Below are 23,281 nucleotides of genomic sequence, written 5' to 3' on the forward strand. Positions count from 1 at the left end.
TAAGGATGATAACATGTTGGGCTGATTGATTTGAATGGACGCGGATCTGTAGTACTTGTACGTAGTTTGGGGACGTAGCACATTGCGCGCTTTTCCGTCGAATGGTCAAAACACGGTCCTGTTGCACTAACTAAGGTCGTTCTGTTTCTACACGGGATGCAGAAGGTGGTGGATATGTCTTTCTCTGACTTCTGCTCAGTTACAACTTAAAATGGAACGATCACATGCGCGAAGCTGTAGAAATGGGCGCTGCTGCAAGATGCGTAGGGGGTGGCTAGGTTCGAGGAAGGTGACTCGTTTCGAGACATAGGAATGTGAGAAATATGATTCACTTTTGAGTGTGATCCGATGCAGGTATGTGCCTGAATGGAAAGACCTGATTCCAAACCATGCGCATCATTTCTAGCAGATAGCGTACGACTAGAGATCTGAAAAAGATAGCGTACATTTCATACGACCTCAATTGGCACGTCATCTACTACTACTGTATGTGTTCCTTCTCAATCAGTCATCGCCTATAACTCAGTGGATATACAGGGTGTTACAAAAAGGTACGGCCAAACTTTCAGGAAACATTCCTCACACATAAATAAAGAAAAGATGTTATGTGGACATGTGACCGGAAACGCTTAATTTCCATGTTAGAGCTCATTTTAGTTTCGTCAGTATGTACTGTATTTCCTCGATTCAGCGCCAGTTGGCCAAATTGAAGGAAGGTAATGTTGACTTCGGTGCTTGTGTTGACATGCGACTCATTGCTCTACAGTACTAGCATCAAGCACATCAGTACGTAGCATCAACAGGTTAGTGCCCATCACGAACGTGGTTTTGCAGTCAGTGCAATGTTTACAAATGCGGAGTTGGCAGATGCCCATTTGATGTATGGATTAGCACGGGGCAATAGCCGTGGCGCGGTACATTTGTGTCGAGACAGATTTCCAGAACGAAGGTGTCCCGACAGGAAGACGTTCGAAGCAATTGATCGGCGTCTTAGGGAGCACGGAACATTCCAGCCTATGACTCGCGACTGGGGAAGACCTAGAACGACGAGGACACCTGCAATGGACGAGGCAATTCTTCGTGCAGTTGATGATAACCCTAATGTCAGCGTGAGAGAAGTTGCTGCTGTACAAGGTAACGTTGACCACGTCACTGTATGGAGAGTGCTACGGGAGAACCAGTTGTTTCCGTACCTTGTACAGCGTGTGCAGGCACTATCAGCAGCTGATTGGCATCCATGGGTACACTTCTGCGAATGGTTCATCCAACAATGTGTCAATCCTCATTTCAGTGCAAATGTTCTCTTTACGGATGAGGCTTCATTCCAACGTGATCAGATTGTAAATTTTCACAATCAACATGTGTGCGCTGACGAGAATCCGCACGCAGTTGTGCAATCACGTCATCAACACAGATTTTCTGTGAACGTTTGGGCACGCATTGTTGGTGATGTCTTGATTGGGCCCCATGTTCTTCCACCTACGCTCAATGGAGCATTTTATCATGATTTCATACGGGACACTCTACCTGTGCTGCTAGAACATATGCCTTTACAAGTACGACACAACATGTTGTTCATGCACGATGGAGCTCCTGTACATTTCAGTCGAAGTGTTCGCACGCTTCTCAACAACAGATTCGGTGGCCGATGAATTGGTAGAGGCGGACCAATTCCATGGCCTCCACGCTCTCCTGACCTCAATCCTCTTGACTTTCTTTTATGGGGGCATTTGAAAGCTCTTGTCTACGCAACCCCGGTACCAAATGTAGAGAATCTTCGTGCTCGTATTGTGGACGGCTGTGATACAATACGCCATTCTCCAGGGCTGCATCAGCGCATCAGGGATTCCATGCGACAGAGGGTGGATGCATGTATCCTCGCTAACGGAGGACATTTTGAACGTTTCCTGTAACAAAGTGTTTGAAGTCACGCTGGTACGTTCTGTTGCTGTGTGTTTCCATTCCATGACTAATGTGATGTGAAGAGAAGTAATAAAATGAGCTCTAACATGGACAGTAAGCGTTTCCGGACACATGTCCACATAACATATTTTCTTTCTTTGTGTGTGAGGAATGTTTCCTGAAAGTTTGGCCGTACCTTTTTGTAACACTCTGTATAGCAGAACCTATGACATGGTATCGAGACAGAATGGGCTAGAAATAGTATATAATTATCAGTTTTAGAGAGTGTCAAATACCGCTTACTTACTACGTTCCTTAGCTGAATCACTTTCGAAATGTGGTAATTTTACCCTGAGGCTGCATCGTGGGCTTACACACTCCTACGATCATCGTCACGGTATTTGTCTGGAAAAAATGATCTCATTCAGAGGTAATGTCATATTTAGATTCGTACAGGGGGTATAGCTTTTTAACATGGATACTTGTGTGCACCTGTAGAACTAAGACCGCTTGTGACAGGAACATCCAGTAGTTGTAGCCATCGGTTTCTGTTTTTTAAACATCTGGTGGATTATGTCTCTCTTTCTACGACACAGAGGTAGCATTCATAGGAAGAAATCTAAGAGACATGAACACCATTTTCTATCGTAGGCAATCATCTGTTGACGAAGTATTATAATTAGTATTGTGGGATGCGAGATATGTTCGCATTTGAGCATCAGGTTTATAAAGTATGTGTTTGTGGAACTGAAATGACTGTGTCCAGTCGTAAGGCGGTATGGATTTGAGTTTGAGTACTGTGATAGCAAAGGGAAGAGTATGCCAAGTCATAAGAAATTTAGTGATACTTGTATTTCCAGAGTCTCTACCGACAGCGGTGTGTATTTGCGACACTTAGCTCATTATCGAATGTCATTCAATCGACACCACGATCGTAAAATTTAATTGTAAGTATAATTATAAAAGATATATGTGACCAGTTTTCTGGAACAATTGCTTGTATGTATGGCCTGTGGTGGGAATGATTCACGTTTCCCATTAACGGCATCAGCTGTCCGAATGCAGAGGCCTGTTGGAGTGCAAGAATGTATGTAAGTTAACATTGCCGTCCTCTAGAGGACCGAATAGCGAACTAATACTTAGTATGTGTTGAGCGGCTTTAGTGATCAAGTGGAAATTTGTGAAGATTGTGTATGGAAGTGCGTTTGCGCTGGACTGTAATTCCCTCCCATGTAGATTGTTCAGTTGACTGCTTTCTGCACATTTCGCGCTTTTATTTAGTTGAGAGAAAATCGATTGTGGTGTGTGCATGTGCTATGGCGAAGATAGGTTTCCCTGTTCTCTAGACATGGGAAATACTTTAGTTGGCCTGTAAATTATAGGGCTGATTTGGAATGTGTTAGATCACCGACATCGGTATTAGAGAGTGGAAATATCATTTTTCATATGTTTGTTTCTAGTTAATGAGTGGTTTACAGTACGCGGCACCTGGGTAAAGTTTTGGGTTGGTAGAGAAATAATTTCTATTCTATATCTTGGGAATTATGTTGCGCTAGCGATAGGTAAGATGCTGCCTAGTGCTTGATATAGAGAAGTATAATATTATTGTGAACAATGTGAAACTAAGTGTGTTCTTGTAATCACACAGTCTGGAGAGGCCTGTAGAAAGCGAGCACGTTCGGAGCAGAAGCAGTAACGTGTTTGTGCTGAGGGGAATCGATCTCGAATCTGCAGAAGATTTCTGACATCGACTTCGGTCCGTTGAGATTGCTCTGATGTAAAAGGGATGGTTTTGTATGTCGCTGAATGTCACGTATGTAGAAAGAAAGCTAGACATGGGAAAGACCTTAGTTGGCTTGTAAATTATAGGGATGATTTGGAAACAGTTACACGGCCGACATCAGTATTCGAGAGTGGAAACTATCTAACGCGTTTGTGCCGAGGGGAAACGATCTCGAATTTGCAGAAGAGTTCAGACATCGACTTCGATCCGCTGAGGTTGCTCTGATGTAAAAGGAATGATTTTGCATGGCGCTGAATGTCACATCTGTAGAAAGAAAGAAAAGGCTGATGGTGCTTCCGTAAGACTGGTTAGAATGGTGACAGCCTGTGTGAGTGTAGGCATAGTAAAATTTTTTCAGGTACTGTACAGATATAAAAGATAACTGCACTGTTTGTCATTCGCGAATTCATTCCAAGTCCACAGTAGTTGCACTCTGGTGGTGTCAATATGTACTAGGCCTCGTGAAACACTGTACGCCGCCATCTTGAATAACGGTACTTGTGTCATCACCTGACATCACGACAGCGCCCTCTGGCAGTGGCGATGTGTACTAAGTCAGTTGGAGTCTGGAGCTCTTGGTGAATACACTGGGTGTCGCCATCTTGGATAACATCACAGATTAGAACGCCCTCTGGTGGTAGCGATGTGTACTAAGTAATTTGGAGTCCTGACCTTGTGGTGAACACAACTGCATGGAATTGTTTAAATAAAGAGTTATGTCCAAGTCCTTTTCCCACGAATCCTTAGAAGGAGGTGGCGGTCTGGCGACTAAGGTTAGTACAAGTGTCTTTTCTTTCCCGCCATTTTCTTAGCTTAGTAGAGATATGGGAATTGAATTTTGTTTACAGCCAAAATTAAAACTTGGTGCCAGTTCATAGGAAGAGGTGGCGGTCGGGTGACTTAGGTTAGTGGAGGTAGGTCAAGTGAGTTATCTTCTCGCGATTTTTTTTTCGCTTAGTAAGATAATATTCAGCCATTAAATAAATAGCAGCTTTTTTGCAAAAAGTTGAAAAAATCTTGTGATCAGCTGATCAGCGAAAGCCTGTGTCAGGAGGAAGTTCGAACCGAGGTGTAACGCTAACTGCTTTTCACCATAGGTATGGACTCTGGTGTTGACCATTGTATTTATATGCTGAATTTCTGCCATCAGTATGTCACTGGTCCTTCTTGGATTAACACTGACTTCTGAACCAGTGTCAATCAGGAACTATTCAGCTGATGAATGATTGTGAATGAACAATTTGTGTGACTGGCTGACTGCAAATAAAGTGGTGTTTGCACATCTTCTCTGATCTCAGAGCGTATATTGCTACTGATGAACATTAGCACTCTTTAACGCGCATCTTTGAAGTTTGTGTAGTTGTAGGGCTGAGTACGTTGATGGGCAGAGTTGCTGCAATACCTGTGGTAGCAGGACTTGGGTCAACACTGACTTCTGAACCAGTAGCAGTCAAGATCTCTTCACCTGATGAGTGATTGTGGATGAACAATTTGTGTGACTGGCTGACTGCAAATAATGTGGTGTTTGCACATCTTCTCAGATCTGAGAGCCTATGCTGTTACTGATGAACATTATCACTCTTTAACGTACATCTTTGAATTCTGTGTGGTTGTAGGGCTGACTACGTTGTTGGGCAGAGTTGCTGAAATACCTGCGGTACCAGCACTCTGGCGAGCCTTGTGGAGTGGCATTTTTCTGCTTCTTTTTTTCCAACTTCGTAGCTGCTGTTGGTATGTCGTTACTTGTAGGTTGTGTTTTGCCACTTGTGCTGCCAGCTACTCCATGGTGCTGCTGGTGACAGGCATTTATGGGTGTTCCGGGGTCTGTGACGTCAGCTTCCGCAACCACGCGCGTTCAGGGGCTGTTGTTGATTTTTATACGTGCAGAACCTTCACTTCAGCCGTTAGTGATATGTCTGCCTTTCTTGATAAGACTTGCAATAGTAAGTGTATTTGTGCTGCAATGACGGCACGGATGTTGGCTGGAAGTTTTTGAAGCCGTAATAACACATAAAGATTTTTCAGCCAGAAATTCAGGACCTGCTGATGTATGTAGGGCTTTAAGTACTTGTGATGACGACTTGTCACCCACATTTAGATCAGCGATTTTTTTTTAATCGCAGTTCTGGTGGCAGTGGGTAATGCTATATAAGAACTTCGTGCAGTGCGGCGTAATTTTGTTATGACAAGAACTCTTCTATTTCCTTGCAGCATAATTTTGTTATGGCAAGAATTCTTCTATTTCCCTACGACTTCTAAGTCCAGATACAAATGCACTATATCAAATTTATCAGTTACTGACTCCCAACGCTGCTGAAATATGCACCCAGTATGTGTGAAACAGAGCTGATGTCGCTTCGGCCAGAATCCGTGAAGCTTAACATTTTCATGTCGCGCACATGTACTCCTGTCTTGCTCATTTTCATCTATCACTCCGTTTTGTAATGAAATATTTTATTAATAGGTGTGGATCGCAGTCCTAGGTCGAGCGGTAAGTATTGTTCCGTCTCGTTTCCAGTTTGTTGTGCTTGAGTCAGTGAATCCATTATTCCCGACGACATTCTTTCACACTGTTATTGTTCATTTTCATTTTTAGTGGTCACTACAATGGGAGCTTGAGTATTATATATTATCCTCGTAAAATAACTACTCTGTTATACGGTATATCAGATAATACTTATTTCTCACACATAAGAACAAAACCAGAACGAGAGTGAACAATTGTAGCCATGTTGACTGTGACAATGTGTAGTTAGCGCTAGGCTCGTTCAGTCATTGTGGTGTAGTGGATTAGTGATACCACCACAAAATCATTGCTGACTATACTCGTTCCTCTTTCATAGCCGGCCTAGGTGGCCGAGCGGTTCTAGGCGCTACGGTTTGGAACCGCGCCAACGCTACGGTCGCAGGTTCGAATCCTGCCTAGGGCATGGATGTGTGTGATGTCCTTAGGTTAGTTAGGTTTAAGTAGTTCTAACTTCTAGGGGACTGATGACCTCAGAAGTTAAGTCCCATAGTGCTCAGAGCCATTTGAACCATTTGAACCTCTTTCATATCTAACTGCCTGTGTTGAACTAGCACTGTTGAATCTAAATCACAAATGCCATCATCTTGTGTTATACAATTTGTAGAATTACCAAATTCAAAACTGTTCTACATTACCTGAAATGTCCAATCGCCCTTATTTATTAACATTATCACCACCGGTTTGCTCGGTATCAGCCATCGGAATAACGTTCGCTATAGTCACCATTCTTTACAACTCAGAGCTGTACGTAATTTAAAGCTCTTTTGCAAATTAAAATTTGTTAACTCAGTTCATAGTTTCTTTGCAATTCACTCCTAAACATTATTTCACCCAGTTCTGCACAAAACTTCGCTGTTGCAAATAGCTGATCAACTCGTTGTGTTATTACTGTGTCCGCAGCTCGTGGTCGTGCGGTAGCGCTCTCGCTTCCCACGCCCGGGTTCCCGGGTTATTCCCGCCGGGGTCAGGGATTTTCTCAGCCTCGTGATGGCTGGGTGTTGTGTGATGTCCTTAGGTTAGTTAGGTTTAAGTAGTTCTAAGTTCTAGGGGACTGATGACCATAGATGTTAAGTCCCATAGTGCTCAGAGCCATTTGAAGCATTTTTTTGCTATTACTGTAAGTTGATTTCTCGGACTCGTTGAAAACTGGAGCCGCTAGTCGCCAAATCTAACGGTAAATAAAGCCAGGTATAAGATATGGCCTTCGTTGCAACTGAGATGACAATCCTACTGGTGATTACAGTAATGATACTACTTCTCCTGTTTGGTGAGCTTTGTTTGCAACCAGTGGCGCCGACTTAGGGGGGGGCAAGGTACTTTGTGCCCCCCCCCCCCCAATAGTTAAAAGTAGGGGCCTCGCCCTCCCCCCCAATTTTCAAACATGCATTTCTCACCGCTATCTCCCCCTTCCTCATTCTTTACTGAGAAATTTGTTAAAACTTGCACATACATTTTTGCATAATAATATGTAATGATTATGTAGGAAGAAAATACCGATCCAACCTCTGCATATGACGAACTGTCGTGACAGGGTTTGTCCCCTGCATCTGTACTATTCGCACACTTTTACTGTACGGAGGTATGTGGGGAACGAAAGCTCACAAGACCATGAGCTCGCAGCGCTTTGGCAGCTAGGACGAGCTCCACTTCCTCCCACAGCAGCCTGCTGGCAGCTTATAAAAGAAACTAGTGAGCAATAGTGACACCGAATTTGATGGCGATCGCTAGAAGGACTGGGTAACGTTAAAGACTCTAAGACTCTTCATTCATTTTTGTAAATTCTATTGACTATCATTAGGTACAACACCACACAGATCAGCACCGGCTCCGGATTTTGCCGCCCTGCGCTAACATGTCAAGGTCCCCCCCCCCACCCTTTTTCGACATAGTCAACTTTTCCCACAATATATTTCATACATGATGCCTTATTTTCACATATCACACTCATTCGTCTCTTTGTTGTGAATATGTCTTTAAGATCAAAGCAGCGGTCAGTGATACGTTTACAGTGCAATACATATTAAGCCATTTTTGTTGGAGGAAACGTTTCTTTCGTAAATCGGAGTATACTGTTTCTGTACCATAGATAATTTTTAATAGCACCCTTGATTTTGTGAATAATTTGTATTTCCAATTTATTCTCACATTCCTTCATTTACGCAAGATGGATTTGCCGCCCTGGGCAATGGCACGGTTCGCCCCTCCCCCCCCCCCCCCTTCCTAGAGCCGGCCCTGACAATAATCAACACTATTGTTAAATGGCTACTTCTTGTTAGGCGCACAGTACTGATACTCAGACCGCAGCTAATGTTGGTAGCGAACGTAAATATTCCGGAGCTGGGAATCGCCAGTGGTCAGTTAGTCTTACTGTGACTCGGTTCAGTTGTTGATCTTTCGTCCCTTACTGTCCAGTTTAAAATGGACAAGTTTATAATTAGGAAGAAATGTGACAATGTAGCAAGTGTTAGCGATGCTGAACCTAGACCTGGTGTTAGTGGTGCTGTGTGTGACAACAAAGTCACAGATAGTGACGGAACTGTGGCGATGACAAAAAACACTGTTCCCGAAAAAAACAGCGTTGTTATCAGCCCTCTTGGAAACAGCAGTTTGCATGGATCGATTACAATAAGGCAAAAGATGTTATTTTTTGCAAAATTTGCAAACATATCTTTGAAGAAAGTCGCTTTCAGTTTTCTCACAAAATGGAAAAAACTTTCATGGAAACTGGTTTTTCGAACTGGAAGAAAGGGGTAGAAAAGTTGAAAGCGCATAAAGCATTGGGCTGCCACAGAGAAGCTGTACTGAAATTCAAATCCTTAAAATCGAATGTCAATGGATTTAGCCAGATCTCCAAAGAAAAACTGACACAAGTGAAAGAAAACAGAGCTTGTTTACTAAAAATCATATCTTCCTCCCGTTATTTAGCAGTGCAGGGGCTTGCAATACGTGGGCATACTGATGAAACAAGTAACTTTGACAATTTATTACGCCTTCGATGTGAAGATAACAAGCTACTTTTAATATGGCTACAGCGCGAAACTTGCAAATGGACATCCCATGATGTGCAAAACGAAATTTTGGCCATTTTAAGTCATACACTTCTCAGAAAATTATTGGCGGATATCAACAGTGCAGAGTATTTTGCAATAATAGCAGACGAAACAACAGACATAGCCACCAAAGAGCAATTTAGTATCTGTGTAAGATTTGTTGATGCTTCGCTAGAGATAGAAGAATATTTTTTAGGGCTATACTCAATACTAAGTACCACAGCTAAGACTCTGTTTGATATTATTATCGACATTTTAAGACGATTTGATTTGCCTACATCTAATTGTAGGGGCCAATGCTTTGACGGTTCAGCTAACATAGCCGGATTATATAATGGTGTCCAGGCAAAGTTTGTGGAAATGGAGAAGAGAGCTATGTTTGTGCACTGCCTTGCACACTGTTTAAATCTAACACTATAAGACACTGTGAAAGCAGTTCCAGTATGTCGCAATGCACTGAATGTTATGAAGGACTTAATACATTTTGTGAGAGATTCACCTAAAAAATTAGAGCTTTTTGCTCACCTGAAGGCAGATGCCTCTACAAATCTGAAACCACTCTGTCCTACAAGGTGGACCGTAAGAAACTTAGCAATGTCTTCAGTTTTGTCCAACTATACTGAACTTCAAGAGTTTTTTCTAAATATTTCAAGAAATGACAGTTCAGACACTGGGGCCAAAGCAAACGGCTTTTTGATTAATATGCAGACATATGATTCCTTTTTCATGTTATCACTTTTGGTAAAACTGTTTGGTCACATTGATACCGTAAACATAGCACTACAGAGGAAATCCCTACACTTAGAGGAGGCCAATAAGATGATTTCCACTCTTCTAACTTCTATTAAATTTATGAGAATCAATTTTGAATCATTCTGGGGTGAAGTAACTTCAAAATGTGAAGATATGGATGTTGATTCCCCAAAATTACCCCATATAAGAAAAGTCCCCTCCCCCCATGAACCATGGACCTTGCCGTTGGGGGGGAGGCTTGCGTGCCTCAACGATACAGATAGCCGTACCGTAGGTGCAACCACAACGGAGGGGTATCTGTTGAGAGACCAGACAAACGTGTGGTTCTCCCTGAAGAGGGGCAGCAGCCTTTTCAGTAGTTTCAGGGGCAACACTCTGGATGATTGACTGATCTGGCCTTGTAACATTAACCAAAATGGCCTTGCTGTTCTGGTACTGCGAACGGCTGAAAGCAAGGGGAAACTGCACCCGTAATTTTTCCCGAGGGCATGCAGCTTTACTGTATAATTAAATGATGATTGCGTCCTCTTGGGTAAAATATTCCGGAGATAAAATAGTTCCCCATTCGGATCTCCGGGAGGGGACTACTCAAGAGGACGTTGTTATCAGGAGAAAGAAAACTGGTGTTCTACGGATCGGAGCGCGCATGGAATGTCAGATCCCTTAATCGGGCAGGTAGGTTAGAAAATTTAAAAAGGGAAATGGATAGGTTAAAGTTAGATATAGTGGGAATTAGTGAAGTTCGGTGGCAGGAGGAACAAGACTTTTGGTCAGGTGAATAAAGGGATATAAATACAAAATCAAATAGGGGTAATGCAGGAGTAGGTTTAATAATGAATAAAAAAAATAGGAGTGCGGGTAAGCTACTACAAACAGCATACTGAACGCATTATTGTGGCCAAGATAGACACGAAGCCCACGCCTACTACATTAGTGCAAGTTTATATGCCAACTAGCTCTGCAGATGACGAATAAATTGACGAAATGTATGATGAGATAAAAGAAATTATTCAGGTAGTGAAGGGAGACAAAGTTTAATAGTCATGGGTGTCTGGAATTCAAGAGTAGGAAAAGGGAGAGAAGGAAACATATTAGGTGAATATGGATTGGGGCTAAGAAATGAAAGAGGAAGCCGCCTGGTAGAATTTTGCACAGAGCATAACTTAATCATAGCTAACACTTGGTTTAAGAATCATGAAAGAAGATTGTATACATGGAATAACCCTGGAGATGCTGAAAGGTAGATAGATTATATAATGGTAAGACAGAGGTTTAGGAAACAGGTTTTAAATTGTAAGACATTTCCAGGGCAGGTGTGGACTCTGACCACAATCTACTGGTTATGAACTGTAGATTAAAACTGAAGAAACTGCAAAAAGGTGGGAAATTAAGGAGATGGGACCTGGATAAACTGACTAAACCAGAGGCTGTACAGAGTTTCAGGGAGAGCATAAGGGAACAATTGACAGGAATGGGGCAAAGAAATACAGTAGAAGAAGAATGGGTAGCTTTGAGGGATGAAATTGTGAAGGCAGCAGAGGATCAAATAGGTAAAAAGACGAGGGCTAGTAGAAACTCTTGGGTAACAGAAGAAATATTGAATTTAATTGATGAAAGGAGAAAATATAAAAATGCAGTAAATGAAGCAGGCAAAAAGGAATACAAACGTCTCAAAAATGATATCGACAGGAAGTGCAAAATGGCTAAGCAGGGATGGCTAGAGGACAAATGTAAGGATGTAGAGGCTTATCTCACTAGGGGTAATATAGATACTGCCTACAGGGAAATTAAAGAGACCTTTGGAGATAAGAGAACCACTTGTATGAACATCAAGAGCTCAGATGGAAACGCAGTTCTAAGCAAAGAAGGGAAAGCAGAAAAGTGGAAGGATTATATAGAGGGTCTACACAAGGGCGATGTACTTGAGGACAATATTATGGAAATGGAAGAGGATGTAGATGAAGATGAAATGGGAGATACGATACTGTGTGAAGAGTTCGACAGAGCACTGAAAGACCTGAGTCAAAACAAGACCCCCAGAGTAGACAACATTCCATTGGAACTACTGACGGCCTTGGGAGAGCCAGTCCTGACAAAACTCTACCATCTGGTGAGCAAGATGTACGTAACAGGCGAAATACCCTCAGACTTCAAGAAGAATATAATAATTCCAATCCCAAAGAAAGCAGGTGTTGACAGATGTGAAAATTACTGATCAATCAGTTTAATAAGCCACAGCTGCAAAATACTAACACGAATTCTTTACAGACGAATGGAAAAACTAGTAGAAGCCGACCTCGGGGAAGATCAGTTTGGATTCCGTAGAAATATTGGAACACGTGAGGCAATACTGACACTACGACTTATCTTAGAAGCTAGATTAAGGAAAGGCAAACCTATGTTTCTAGCATTTGTAGACTTAGAGAAAGCTTTTGACAATGTTGACTGGAATTCTCTCTTTCAAATTCTAAAGGTGGCAGGGGTAAAATGCAGGGAACGAAAGGCTATTTACAATTTGTACAGAAACCAAATGGCAGTTATAAGAGTCGAGGGACAAGAAAGGGAAGCAGTGGTTGGGAAGGGAGTGAGACAGGGTTGTAGCCTCTCCCCGATGTTATTCAATCTGTATATTGAGCAAGCAGTAAAGGTAACAAAAGAAAAATTCGGAGTAGGCATTAAAATACATGGAGAAGAAATAAAAACTTTGAGGTTCGCCGATGACATTGTAATTCTGTCAGAGACAGCAAAGGACTTGGAAGAGCAGTTGAATGGAATGGATAGCGTCTTGAAAGGAGGTTATAAGATGAATGCTTGTCGCGCCATTAATGGAGTGCATATCTACGCGTATTTCTGTAAAAAATCATTTTGAGTTACCATACTTGTAGAAACATACCATCAATAAATATTTCAGTTACTTCTCAAGTTATTACATTTTATAGTATTGTATGTTTGATCTGGACATCCCGTCTTATTTTTTTTCTTGATGCAATAATTTACCAACAGCCGTATGTATTGTAGAAATTTATTTTATTTTATGAACTTCTATGTGCTACCAGTTTCAGCATTACATTGATGCCATCTTCAGGCCCCACTAGTCATAGTCGTAAAATCGCTATACACGGAAGGAGCCATATGACTGGATCCGTGAATCAATCGTCCTGCAACAGCTCTTGGTGGCACGCGACACAGACTGAGGCGGTTTTGTAACGTTTCTTGGTTGACGCTTCTACTTCCATTCTGTTGTTTTTTTTTTCCTCAAGTAGAAATTGTTGTTTTCAAAACTTATTTCAAATTATCACCATCTGTTACTGTATCAGTTTCATATGCCTGTTCTTCGGACTCATCTGATGATTCTGAATCTGATTTACGTTTCTTCTGCTTCAACTTCTTCAAGTAATTTCTATATTTGTCTTTCGTTTCCTTTATATGTACACATACTGTACACCCTTGAGTCGTCACCGTACAGTGATAGTAAGCAAACTGATTACAAGATTTTTATTTCACTTGGAAAGCAGTTAGAACAACGGCACTAGACAAATATGGGTCTCTTAATACAATATGAAATGCGGCAACAATGAAACGGCTGTAACACTAAAAAAACTAAAACTGACATTTGGCGCTATTTTGATTCTTGTTATATTAGGACTGGCGTGAGGCGTCCAGAAGACTCCAGTGTATGTTTCTGGCAATTACACAATTTAGTGTATTCAAATTTAATTATTTACATAACTCTTATAGACAACTATGAAAATTTAAGTTAATAATATGAGCACCACCACAGAAGGGCTAATACGTTTTCACAAAGAAATTGTTTACAGGAAATGGTGATAACCCCATAGAGTCACAGAGCCAATATTAAAAACTGATAGGATTATACATTCTGAATTAACTGTCATAAAATTCGATCATAAGCAAATATTTTTCCACAGACTACAAACAGATCAGCTAAATTTCATCTGAAATTGTAAATAGTAACAATCTGCCGAAACAGCTATTAATTGTAAATGAAAGACAAAATTTTGAAGACAGAACCCTAGATGAGGAATAAATAGATCCATTTAAAATGCAATATTTTTGTTTCTGTTTGTGTTTTAGAAAATCCAAACAAACCACAGTTAATCATGAAGCCTTCAGTACCGCTTGTGTGCCTTCAGTACAATCCAAAGGACCCTCATGGTCTTGTTAGTGGCTTGTATAGTGGCCAAGTGGCAATATGGGACGTCCGTAGAGGTTCCATTCCAGCGGAAACAAGTCTGTTGGAAGCGAGTCACAGGGATCCTGTCCACAATGTGCTGTGGCTTAATTCTAAAACAGGGACAGAGTTTTTCTCTTCTGCAACAGATGGTCAGGTTTGTACACCTATCAATTTTTCATGTATTCAGTGATGTGTTATTACTTTTAGTATCATGCAGAATTTATAAATGTGTTCCGCACTTTTAAAAAAATTGGCTATAGTGTTAACAAGTTTGCTTATCAACTCTTACGTTACACTCAAAATACAGAAATGAGCTACACATACGAATGCTGATCAGAGGTATAACCATCTGCTGCTCATATACCCATCTCCTGCTCGCTTTTCACAACAAAATTTTGGTAACTGTACCATCAGTAGCCACATGTTTAATTTTATAAAATTATTCCTTGCAAATAGAATTAGATTATTATATTTTTATTTGAGTGTACATTCAGCGCAACAAGCAAGGAATTAACATTCCACTGATTTTGCCATTAGAGACAGGAATTGTTCAGATCGCATAGGGATGTAACAGGAAATCAGTCATTCTCTTTCCAAAGCAATTATTCAGCATTGCCATAAGTGATTTATTGAAGCCAAGAAAAGTCAAACATGAATGGTTGGATGGAGATTTGAACCCTGCATTTCCAGAACGCAAGTCTTGTGCGTTGTGTACTTTACTGTCCCACTTGTTACTATACTTTGCTACTTGTCTAGATGACTTTACTTTAATGAAAAGTGTACTGGCGTTAACCAATACTTATTTTCACTCTTTCCCACTTTTTCTCTTTGTCTCTCTTCTCTTTCAACCATCTTCTTCTCCTTTTTCTTTATTTTACATCTAGTTTGGTTGTTTTATACTTATTTTACCTGTAAATAATATTTTTACAAAACTGGAAAATAATTCTAAGAAAATTGGCACAGAGTTTTTTTTTACATGTAATCAGTATGTGTACTCGTATAATAAATGACAACCAAACAAACAGCAAGATATGACATTGGCCATATTTCCATTTTCAATTAATCTTCTTCAGAAAAAAAAACAGAAAAGAAGAAAAGGATTCCATTAGGTTTGTTAGCTTTTAAATGTATGCCAGATAGAATATACTTCTTCCATTAAAATAGTCTTACTTAGTATTCATATACGTTACGTCTCGTTTCAGTACTTTACTCTTATTGTATTGGGTTCTCTGGTGGAAGGCAAATTCATTCACGTTCAGCTTGGTAACAATTGATTTATTTATTTTGGTTCAGATTACAACAGTGGTCTTGAGCTCACATCCACAGGTGGAGTGGGTGTCAAACCCACAGCCCTCAGCAGCGAAGCATTGTCATAAAATTACTTGCGGCTGCCAAACTCAGTGCGCGTCAGAATCATGGCAGCCTTATGCGGTAAGCATTCCAGTCCAGTAGCAGCAGATGCTGCTGCTGCACTCGAACACAGCTGTGTCACTAGTAAGGTGGGCTGTTGATATGCACCAGCCATCGCAAGTGAAGCCAGCATGGCTGGGAGTGAACCCCAGCCTTGGCACCTGCCTGGCAATGGCGAATGTCCAGAAGATCAACAGCTAGAGGTAGCAGTTCGACCCTCGGCCTATCGGTATGGAGACTGAACCCAAAAAGCAGAATATTCCTTAGGATAGTCAGTAAGGAGGGCTGCTCCACAGGAGTGGATGAATGACGATGCCTTCTCGCCGTCACAACAGTATCCCACTCCACAGAGGTCAACAGTGCGATGCCTTCTGCCAGGATTGGGCGTGTTAATAAGCAGACGACCCAAGTGTGATATAGATCCTTACTGTAACGCTGCTGAAGCGTCCAGCATTTCGGTAACGCTGTTGGTCATCAACTGATTAGTTGTACTGGTGAACTGAGGTGGTCGTGGTAGCGAAATTCTGCACTAGGTGACTACTATAGCGTGAATACAACGACGAGCAGCTGCACCAGCCAGTGCTGACACATTTTTCTTCTCTTCCAAGAATTTGGCCCTCCGAAATCCGTGCTGCAATTGTATCTCGAACTGTTATACTTTTTGCACTGTTCATGCTGAACATACTTCTCAATCAGTCTTTACCTCCCTGTTTTCATCGGCCACTCGGCCAAATATTTGCAGACATATTTGGAACTACCCAGCTTCTGTGTTGTCTCTTCATGAGTGTCGACATTGTTAGTGCAAAGTCAGTGAGTGGGGAATTTCGTTGACTTTACACTTTTCGTAGTAATAGACGGCGCCCATGAAAATCAAGACCAAGAATGTGGATGACATAGACATTTCTAACGTAAGGAGCTATTGTTGACGTCCTCTGTGGTATTGCATTATGTGTCCAAGGAGTAGTTCCATTGAAATTACGTTACCGTGGGTAGATACTATTTGATCAAGGAAGGAGAGAAGCGCCAAGTCCAAGGTGGCGATGAGGTGATTTTCACTGGGCTGGGTGCCAAAAGGAACGCCAAGCTGGTAAAATTCTGAATAGGTGGTGTAATGTTTGCAGGCAATCGAAAGGAGGGACGTGACATGACACAATGTGTGCTGTTGATCATCAAACCCTGATCCATTAGTTACAGGCATTGTATGTTACTTAAGTGACACTGAATGTAACATGTGCAAATGGTGATCACTCGTGTTGCCACTGAAAAAGCTAACGGGAGCCAATTCTTTGAATAAGATTCACCACCTCACAAGCACTTCCCCAGGACACTCATATGCAGGCTTCCCTGTGTCGAACAAGCTAAGGTCACACAAGCCTAGAATGACATGGATCAGTTTCATGGAGCATACTGTGATTCAGTTGGCTTGGCACTTCAGTGCGGCAGAAAACAGTGTTTAGGACTTCCTTTTAGGCCAACTAGTAAAATACCTTGAACTCTCAAACATATACAAGCTGCCGGCAACTGCGACCGAGCTTCCACGGTCCCCTTAAATGGGTTTCGTGTGCTTTAGAGTAGTACATGTCAGAAGCTGTAATCTGATGTTGACAAGGGACGTCACCTGACAGGCATTTTCTACGTATAGTGAAAATCATGTACTCTGGTGCACCTTTGAGTTTTAAGCTGATACTGTACATGGTAGTAAAGTATCCCAGTCACTATGGAGACTGTTCATGTAGTAAATCAACTTTTACCTATGGTCTTTTGCACTTGCTCTGTTCTCTCATTAGACTGCAGATGCAGTGTGCTTGTCTGTAATTTCTGAATTTGTAAGAGCCAACATAATTGCCTTTTCATCTTGGACATAAAATTAATACGGTAGTTGGTTATCATGGGTCTTGGGATTCCAAACTTCAAGATCCAATGGGTAACCATTGCCCGAGCTACTGCCGTTGCTTATTGACCCAGTATAGCAATCATAGATACAAGGTGCAAGAAGCGAGTAATAATAGTTCCAATGGCTCTGAGCACTATGGGACTTAACTGCTGAGGTCATCAGTCCCCTAGAACTTAGAACTACTTAAACCTAACTAAGCTAAGGACATCACACACATCCATGCCCGAGGCAGGATTCGAACCTGCGACCGTAGCGGTCGCACGGTTCCAGACTGTAGCGCCTAGAACCGCTCGGCCACCCCGGCCGGCAATAATAGTTAAAAACGTAACAATTTCCTGCTAGTGTCTATATGAAGGTCCCATGAATATGCATGCCAGTTAGTTGGATTGGTTATCTCGCCTCTGGTAACCTCTCTGCAATGGGACTCGTTGGTGGCTAAGATCCACTCTGCGTGCACGGGGTGTACAGTTCTTTACATATTGTTCCATGCCCCTCTTCATGTTCACCACCAATAGTTCTATGCGACACATCGTTCTGTAGTCTGTCGACCTCCATACCGCACCAAAATTGAATTGTGGATCTGCCTCAATTCGTAAACTTGCTGGCAGCACTGTACATCGACCACACTTCACTTGGTTTGTTTCTACACCATCCTGTCATCATTGAAGAATAGAACTGCTGACAGTCTGGGTCAGCAAGTTGTAGCATTTACAAAAAATGGCTCTGAGCACTATGGGACTTAACTTCTGAGGTCTTCAGTCCCCTAGAACTTAGAACTACTTAAACTTAACTAACTTAAGGACATCACACACAGCCATGCCCTAGGCAGGATTCGAACCTGCGACCGTAGCGGTCGCGCGGTTCCAGACTGAAGCGCCTAGAACCGTTCGGCCACACTGGCCAGTGTAGCATTTACGTACACTTTCCGACTGAGGCTGCCAGTAATGTTTTGAGTCTTTCCAGTATCGTGTATCACTTCAAAGTCAAATTCACTGAGCTGTAACGTCCATCAGGTCAAGCTACTAGTCGAATCCTTCAGTCTAATATTTTAATGCTGCATGATCTGTTACAGTTTTGAAGTGTTTGCGATACAAATAACAACGGAAGTATGTGATACCATAGATAAGACTGAACATACTTTTTCTGTTGTGGAATAATTGTTCTCCACTTTATTTAGTTCACTGGAAGCATAGGCAATAAGTTGCTCCGCTCCATCTACAACTTGACTTAATACATATCCTAAGACGTGATTGCTAATGTAGTGTCACTATATAGTCTTTTAGCAAAATTAAAAGTCTTTTAATAAATAATAAATGAAAAGCACCAGTTTGCTTTTGTTCTACAATATTACTTTTATTGCTAACCGGTTTTCGGCTTACAAGGCCATCTTCAGACATTTAATAAATGTAACAAAAAGTGGTGACGAAGCTGACATGAAGTATTGCATTGGCAGGCATAAGTGGCAGCCACAGTGTGGCGACAAGTGGATCAGAATAACACACATTTAAAGGGATTTCGAGACGAGGCTAGCAGCTCTCAGCAGAAAACTGCACTGCACAGTGGAAACGAGCGTAGTAGGAGGGTCGATGTCACTACAACAGGGTAAGTCTCTTGTTAATGGCGATGTGAGTAAGTGGCAGGTTTTAGTGAAACAAATGCACCTCGGAGCAATATAAATATGTCCGAATTTTGAGGTAGAAGAATTCTCATTGCTGGAGTCCAGCAGCACTGTCACGATTTCAGGGCCGTGCAAGACAGTGAGATGACTGGGGATTGCCAGTGGCATCTGTGGCCTGCACCTGCTGCCACCAACACTAAGATCCTTAGTGACTTGGTGCCACAGCACTGTCACCCTGCCACCAGCATCTGCTGCTGCCAGCATTGAGTTCCCTCCATGTCTCCTGCGATAGCGCCAGCCGCCATCTGACTCCTGCCAGAGAGCAGTGGGTCGAATCTCACGCACAGCAGTCTCTGCACAACTACAGTGAATGTGTACGGAGCCAAGGAGCCAATCAATGTGCTGTCACTGACAGAACAAGTGCGCATTACTGACGTCACTACCACGGTGTACAGAGACTGCCGTCCATCTGTGGTCCTGCCATCAGCACTGTGGGGCGCCTATGCAGCTTCCTGTCACCAGGATAGAAGCTGCCGCGTCTACATCAACACCGGCCAGGGTCAAAAGAGCGAAGCATGTTCTGTCTCACTGTGCCTCGATGAAGCATGTACAGAAATTGAGTAAAAAGCCTTCTTTCTTGTCAGCAGTGTTCCCGCTGGTCGCTCTGACCTGTCACCACCACCATTCATTGCTCCGAGTACAACTGCACTTATCAGAGAGTTGTCGCCGGTAACTGACACGGCCACAGTCAACAGCAGAGGGTTTGTAACCCCGCAGCGCTATGTCTGAGCCACAGCCCACAGTTTCTTCACTTGTAGTGAGTGAGAGTATGTTGCTTTTTTGTGGTGACAATCATGGGGTCGAGGATTAAATGGGATGCTAATATTAGGGTTACTTTAGGAAGCAGTTTAAGGAGAACTCTAGAGATGACCGGCTAGTACCTGTCGAGCCACTCCACGCCCATACCGGCATGTTGGCCAACTCAAAAGGTCTACTGCCATCTCCGCATAAGGGTTAGTTTTCACTAAAGTGAGGTGTCGCAGGATGTGGGTACTGCGATGTTTGCGTATGACTGGTTATGGTTAACTAGTAATACGCGCTCATCTGGAGATAGATTGGGTCGAAAGTCGAACGTAGAGTAGCGGTTTGAAGGGCAGAGGAGAAAAAGTGCCAAGGCAATATAACACCCCCCTGCTTCCCGGGATTTGCGAAATTACAAGTTGACACTGACCGTGAATTATGAATTTTGACCCGCGTCGGGATAAGGCATCCAAATCCGAAGTAAATAATGATTATTCCGCGGGAAACAGGAGACGTTATAACTTGATCGTTATTGAATGAGTAATTTCATTCAATAACGATCGGTAAATGAAATAATGGAAATAATTTGGAAATAAATTTTGCCAGTGGAAATTTTGCCGAAATAAATGATTAAGTCGTAAAAGCAATTAAAAAATCGGTCACCAGCTCAACTGATGAGCGACAGTACTGTTAAGTACGTGAATAATTGTGTGGACTTCTACGTAAGTGCTGTGTCAGGTTCAGTAGTCATATAAAACAATGTCATAACAATCTAACTACATTTATTTTGTTCATAATTTGTCAGCTAAGTGCAATGCTGACAACACAGATAATTATCTATCGAGATTTTGAATAATGGACTGTCATTCTGTCTTTAAAATTAGGTACTTTGCACAGTTTAATCTACTGATAATGAAATATATTGCCAATAATTGATTAACTATGTTTTGACTGATAATAATTCATTAATTGGGGGATTGTCAGGTGGAATAAGCTTTATAGTTTCATGAAATATCCTTGAATTAACTTCAGCTGAATATGTATTGAAATAAATCCTAATAATCAAATTTGTTACCTCAGTTTATTATTAAGTTACTACGGTTGGCGTATACTTATTAAGTGCAACAATTAACTACGATAACCAGTCTGAAATGTACTCTTCACCGTCTATGCAAATAATTTGATAATTAACATATTTTCTCTTGATAATGGCGTGACACACTCGGTTCAATAAGGTAAGGATCGAAAGGAACCTACTTGGTGTTATTGTCGGGTGGAATGTAACTGCAACACTTCGATTATAAAGTGCTTGTTATTAATTGTTCAACTTCAGAGAAAAGCACAGTCACTGGCAAGCCTTCTACAATTTTATCCTACGAAAATTACGTAGATCTTACTTCCCTCGTTGTCGGTGGATCGACGGAAGTCCACGGCAGCGACACAATGTGGCAGCGGGCTTTTACTGTTGCGACTTGGGCCCACAGTGCGCTTCACATATAAGTCCTCGTTTCTTCAGCACTATGCCCATTAATCCATAATGACTTGCCCGGCCATGCTTCCAGATATGCCGACCATTACTTTCCCGTCGTACTTAGATCCACACACTAGCCGTTAGATGTAAGACAGCTAGGACTAGCAGCACTCGACTGTACGTCTTACTCCGAGCACGGCGTCACTGCTATTACTACCCGCTGGCGCGCTCCCGCGCCCAGAGGCGCGACAAAACAATCTCTCTTACTTCAACGTTAACTAAATATGCCCTAACTTGCCAGTGTTAAATATTACATAATTTAAACATAGTATTTACAATACATATTTACACTAGACAATACATCGTATACAAACAGTTTAGAGTGTTAAGTAAGCGAAAAAATTCATAGCAAGGACTGCGTTGTAGCATCACAGCAAGAGCCAAGGGGGAAAAAAAACCTCTGTGATAGGTCGGGCAGTAAGAGCGGTAGCGGATGTCTTGCTGCCTGCGGCAGGTCATGCAAGGATAGGCTTTGCTAGTAGTGGATATCATGCATGTCGATACGTTTGACGTTGTGCGGTGCTGTTACTCGGCGGCTGCCGCTGGGTGCCGGTGTTGATCTCTCGGTCAGCGTCAGCAACCTGTAACAGTTAGGTTCATCATCGTCTTGTGTCCGATAGGTCATATATCAGATGCACAGTGTAGGGTGGTGATGGCGATTTGTTTGTGCGTCAGGGGGCGAGCTCATCAGTTTCCCTTCTGTAGCCTGTTGGTCGACTTTTAATAGCAGCCGGTATATCCAGTCAACGTTGCTGATATGCAGGGGCTTGCTGACGCTTGTCGCTTGTTGGTGTATGTTAGCTTGCCACAGGTGGTTGTGCCCTAGCTAGTTGTGTCTTTGGCCGCTTATGCTTCCACCTATGGTTGTGATCATAGTTTCCCAGAGTAAGGATGAAAGGATTGTTCGAGTGTGTCGAGTTCCTGTATACTCGTGTGGCGTGTTCTTTGAATACTTTCTTGAGGATTTCAAGGCGGTATTCGTTGTGAAGCGTGTAGCGTGGAGCGTTGCTAATGATGCGTAGCACTTTGTTCTGTATGCTCTGCAGGCGGCGCAGGCGTGTAGGAGCTGCATATCCCCAGACGAGAGATGCATACGTCATCAGAGGTCTAATCAGTGTCATGTACATGGACCTCGACACCCTCCTGTTCAGTGTGCTTTCCCTGTTGAGCATTGGGTACAGTTGTTTGAGCCTCGCGTGCGCTCTGTTGGCAACGTATTCGATGTGGTCCCCCCCAAGTAAGTTTCCGGTCCAGCCAGACACCGAGATATCTGACTTTCTCTCGGAAACGTATTGGGCGTGCATGTAGAGTTATCTGTCTACTGTGTTGATGTTTGCGCAGTAGTTTCGGTCTGCGTGTAAACAGAACTGCTTCGCACTTGTCGACGTTTACTTTAATATGACATCGTTCCAACCAAGGCTCGGCAGTTCTGAGTGCCGTCTGTATTCGTGAATTAATGTTCGACGGTTTCCAATCTTGCTCAAGGATGGCTGTGTCATCCGCGTGGATGGCTAACGTCGTGTTTTGTGTTGCTGGGAAGCCATTAATGTACAGGTTGAACGAGATGGGCTCTAGGATGCTTCCCTGGGGTACTCCAGCTTGGATACCGTGTTGTGTTGATTGTTTGCCATGCACGTCAGTCTTGAAACATCTGTTCGTGAGATATGAGTGTATGAGACGGACGAGTCCGTCCGGGAAACCAGCTTCGCTTAGTTTGCGTATAAGACCGTTGTGCCAAAGACGGTCGAAAGCTTTTTCGATGTCCAGGAACACGGCCCCTATGGCTTTGTTCATGCTGTAGTCGTGTGTTGTATGTT

General features: G+C 42.5%; 1 protein-coding gene across 1 annotated transcript in view; it reads left to right on the top strand.

Moving 5' to 3' along the window:
• Positions 1 to 23,281, top strand: part of LOC126474629 (dynein axonemal intermediate chain 2) — a 170,633-nt gene that overhangs the window by 56,228 nt on the left and 91,124 nt on the right. The window contains exon 4 of the mRNA XM_050102108.1: positions 14,111 to 14,364. Within this exon, the coding sequence (XP_049958065.1) occupies positions 14,111 to 14,364 (254 nt within the window). The remainder of the gene's footprint in view (positions 1 to 14,110; positions 14,365 to 23,281) is intronic.

Source organism: Schistocerca serialis, chromosome 4 (genome assembly GCF_023864345.2).
Source record: "Schistocerca serialis cubense isolate TAMUIC-IGC-003099 chromosome 4, iqSchSeri2.2, whole genome shotgun sequence".
In the NCBI taxonomy this organism is placed as follows: domain Eukaryota; kingdom Metazoa; phylum Arthropoda; class Insecta; order Orthoptera; family Acrididae; genus Schistocerca; species Schistocerca serialis.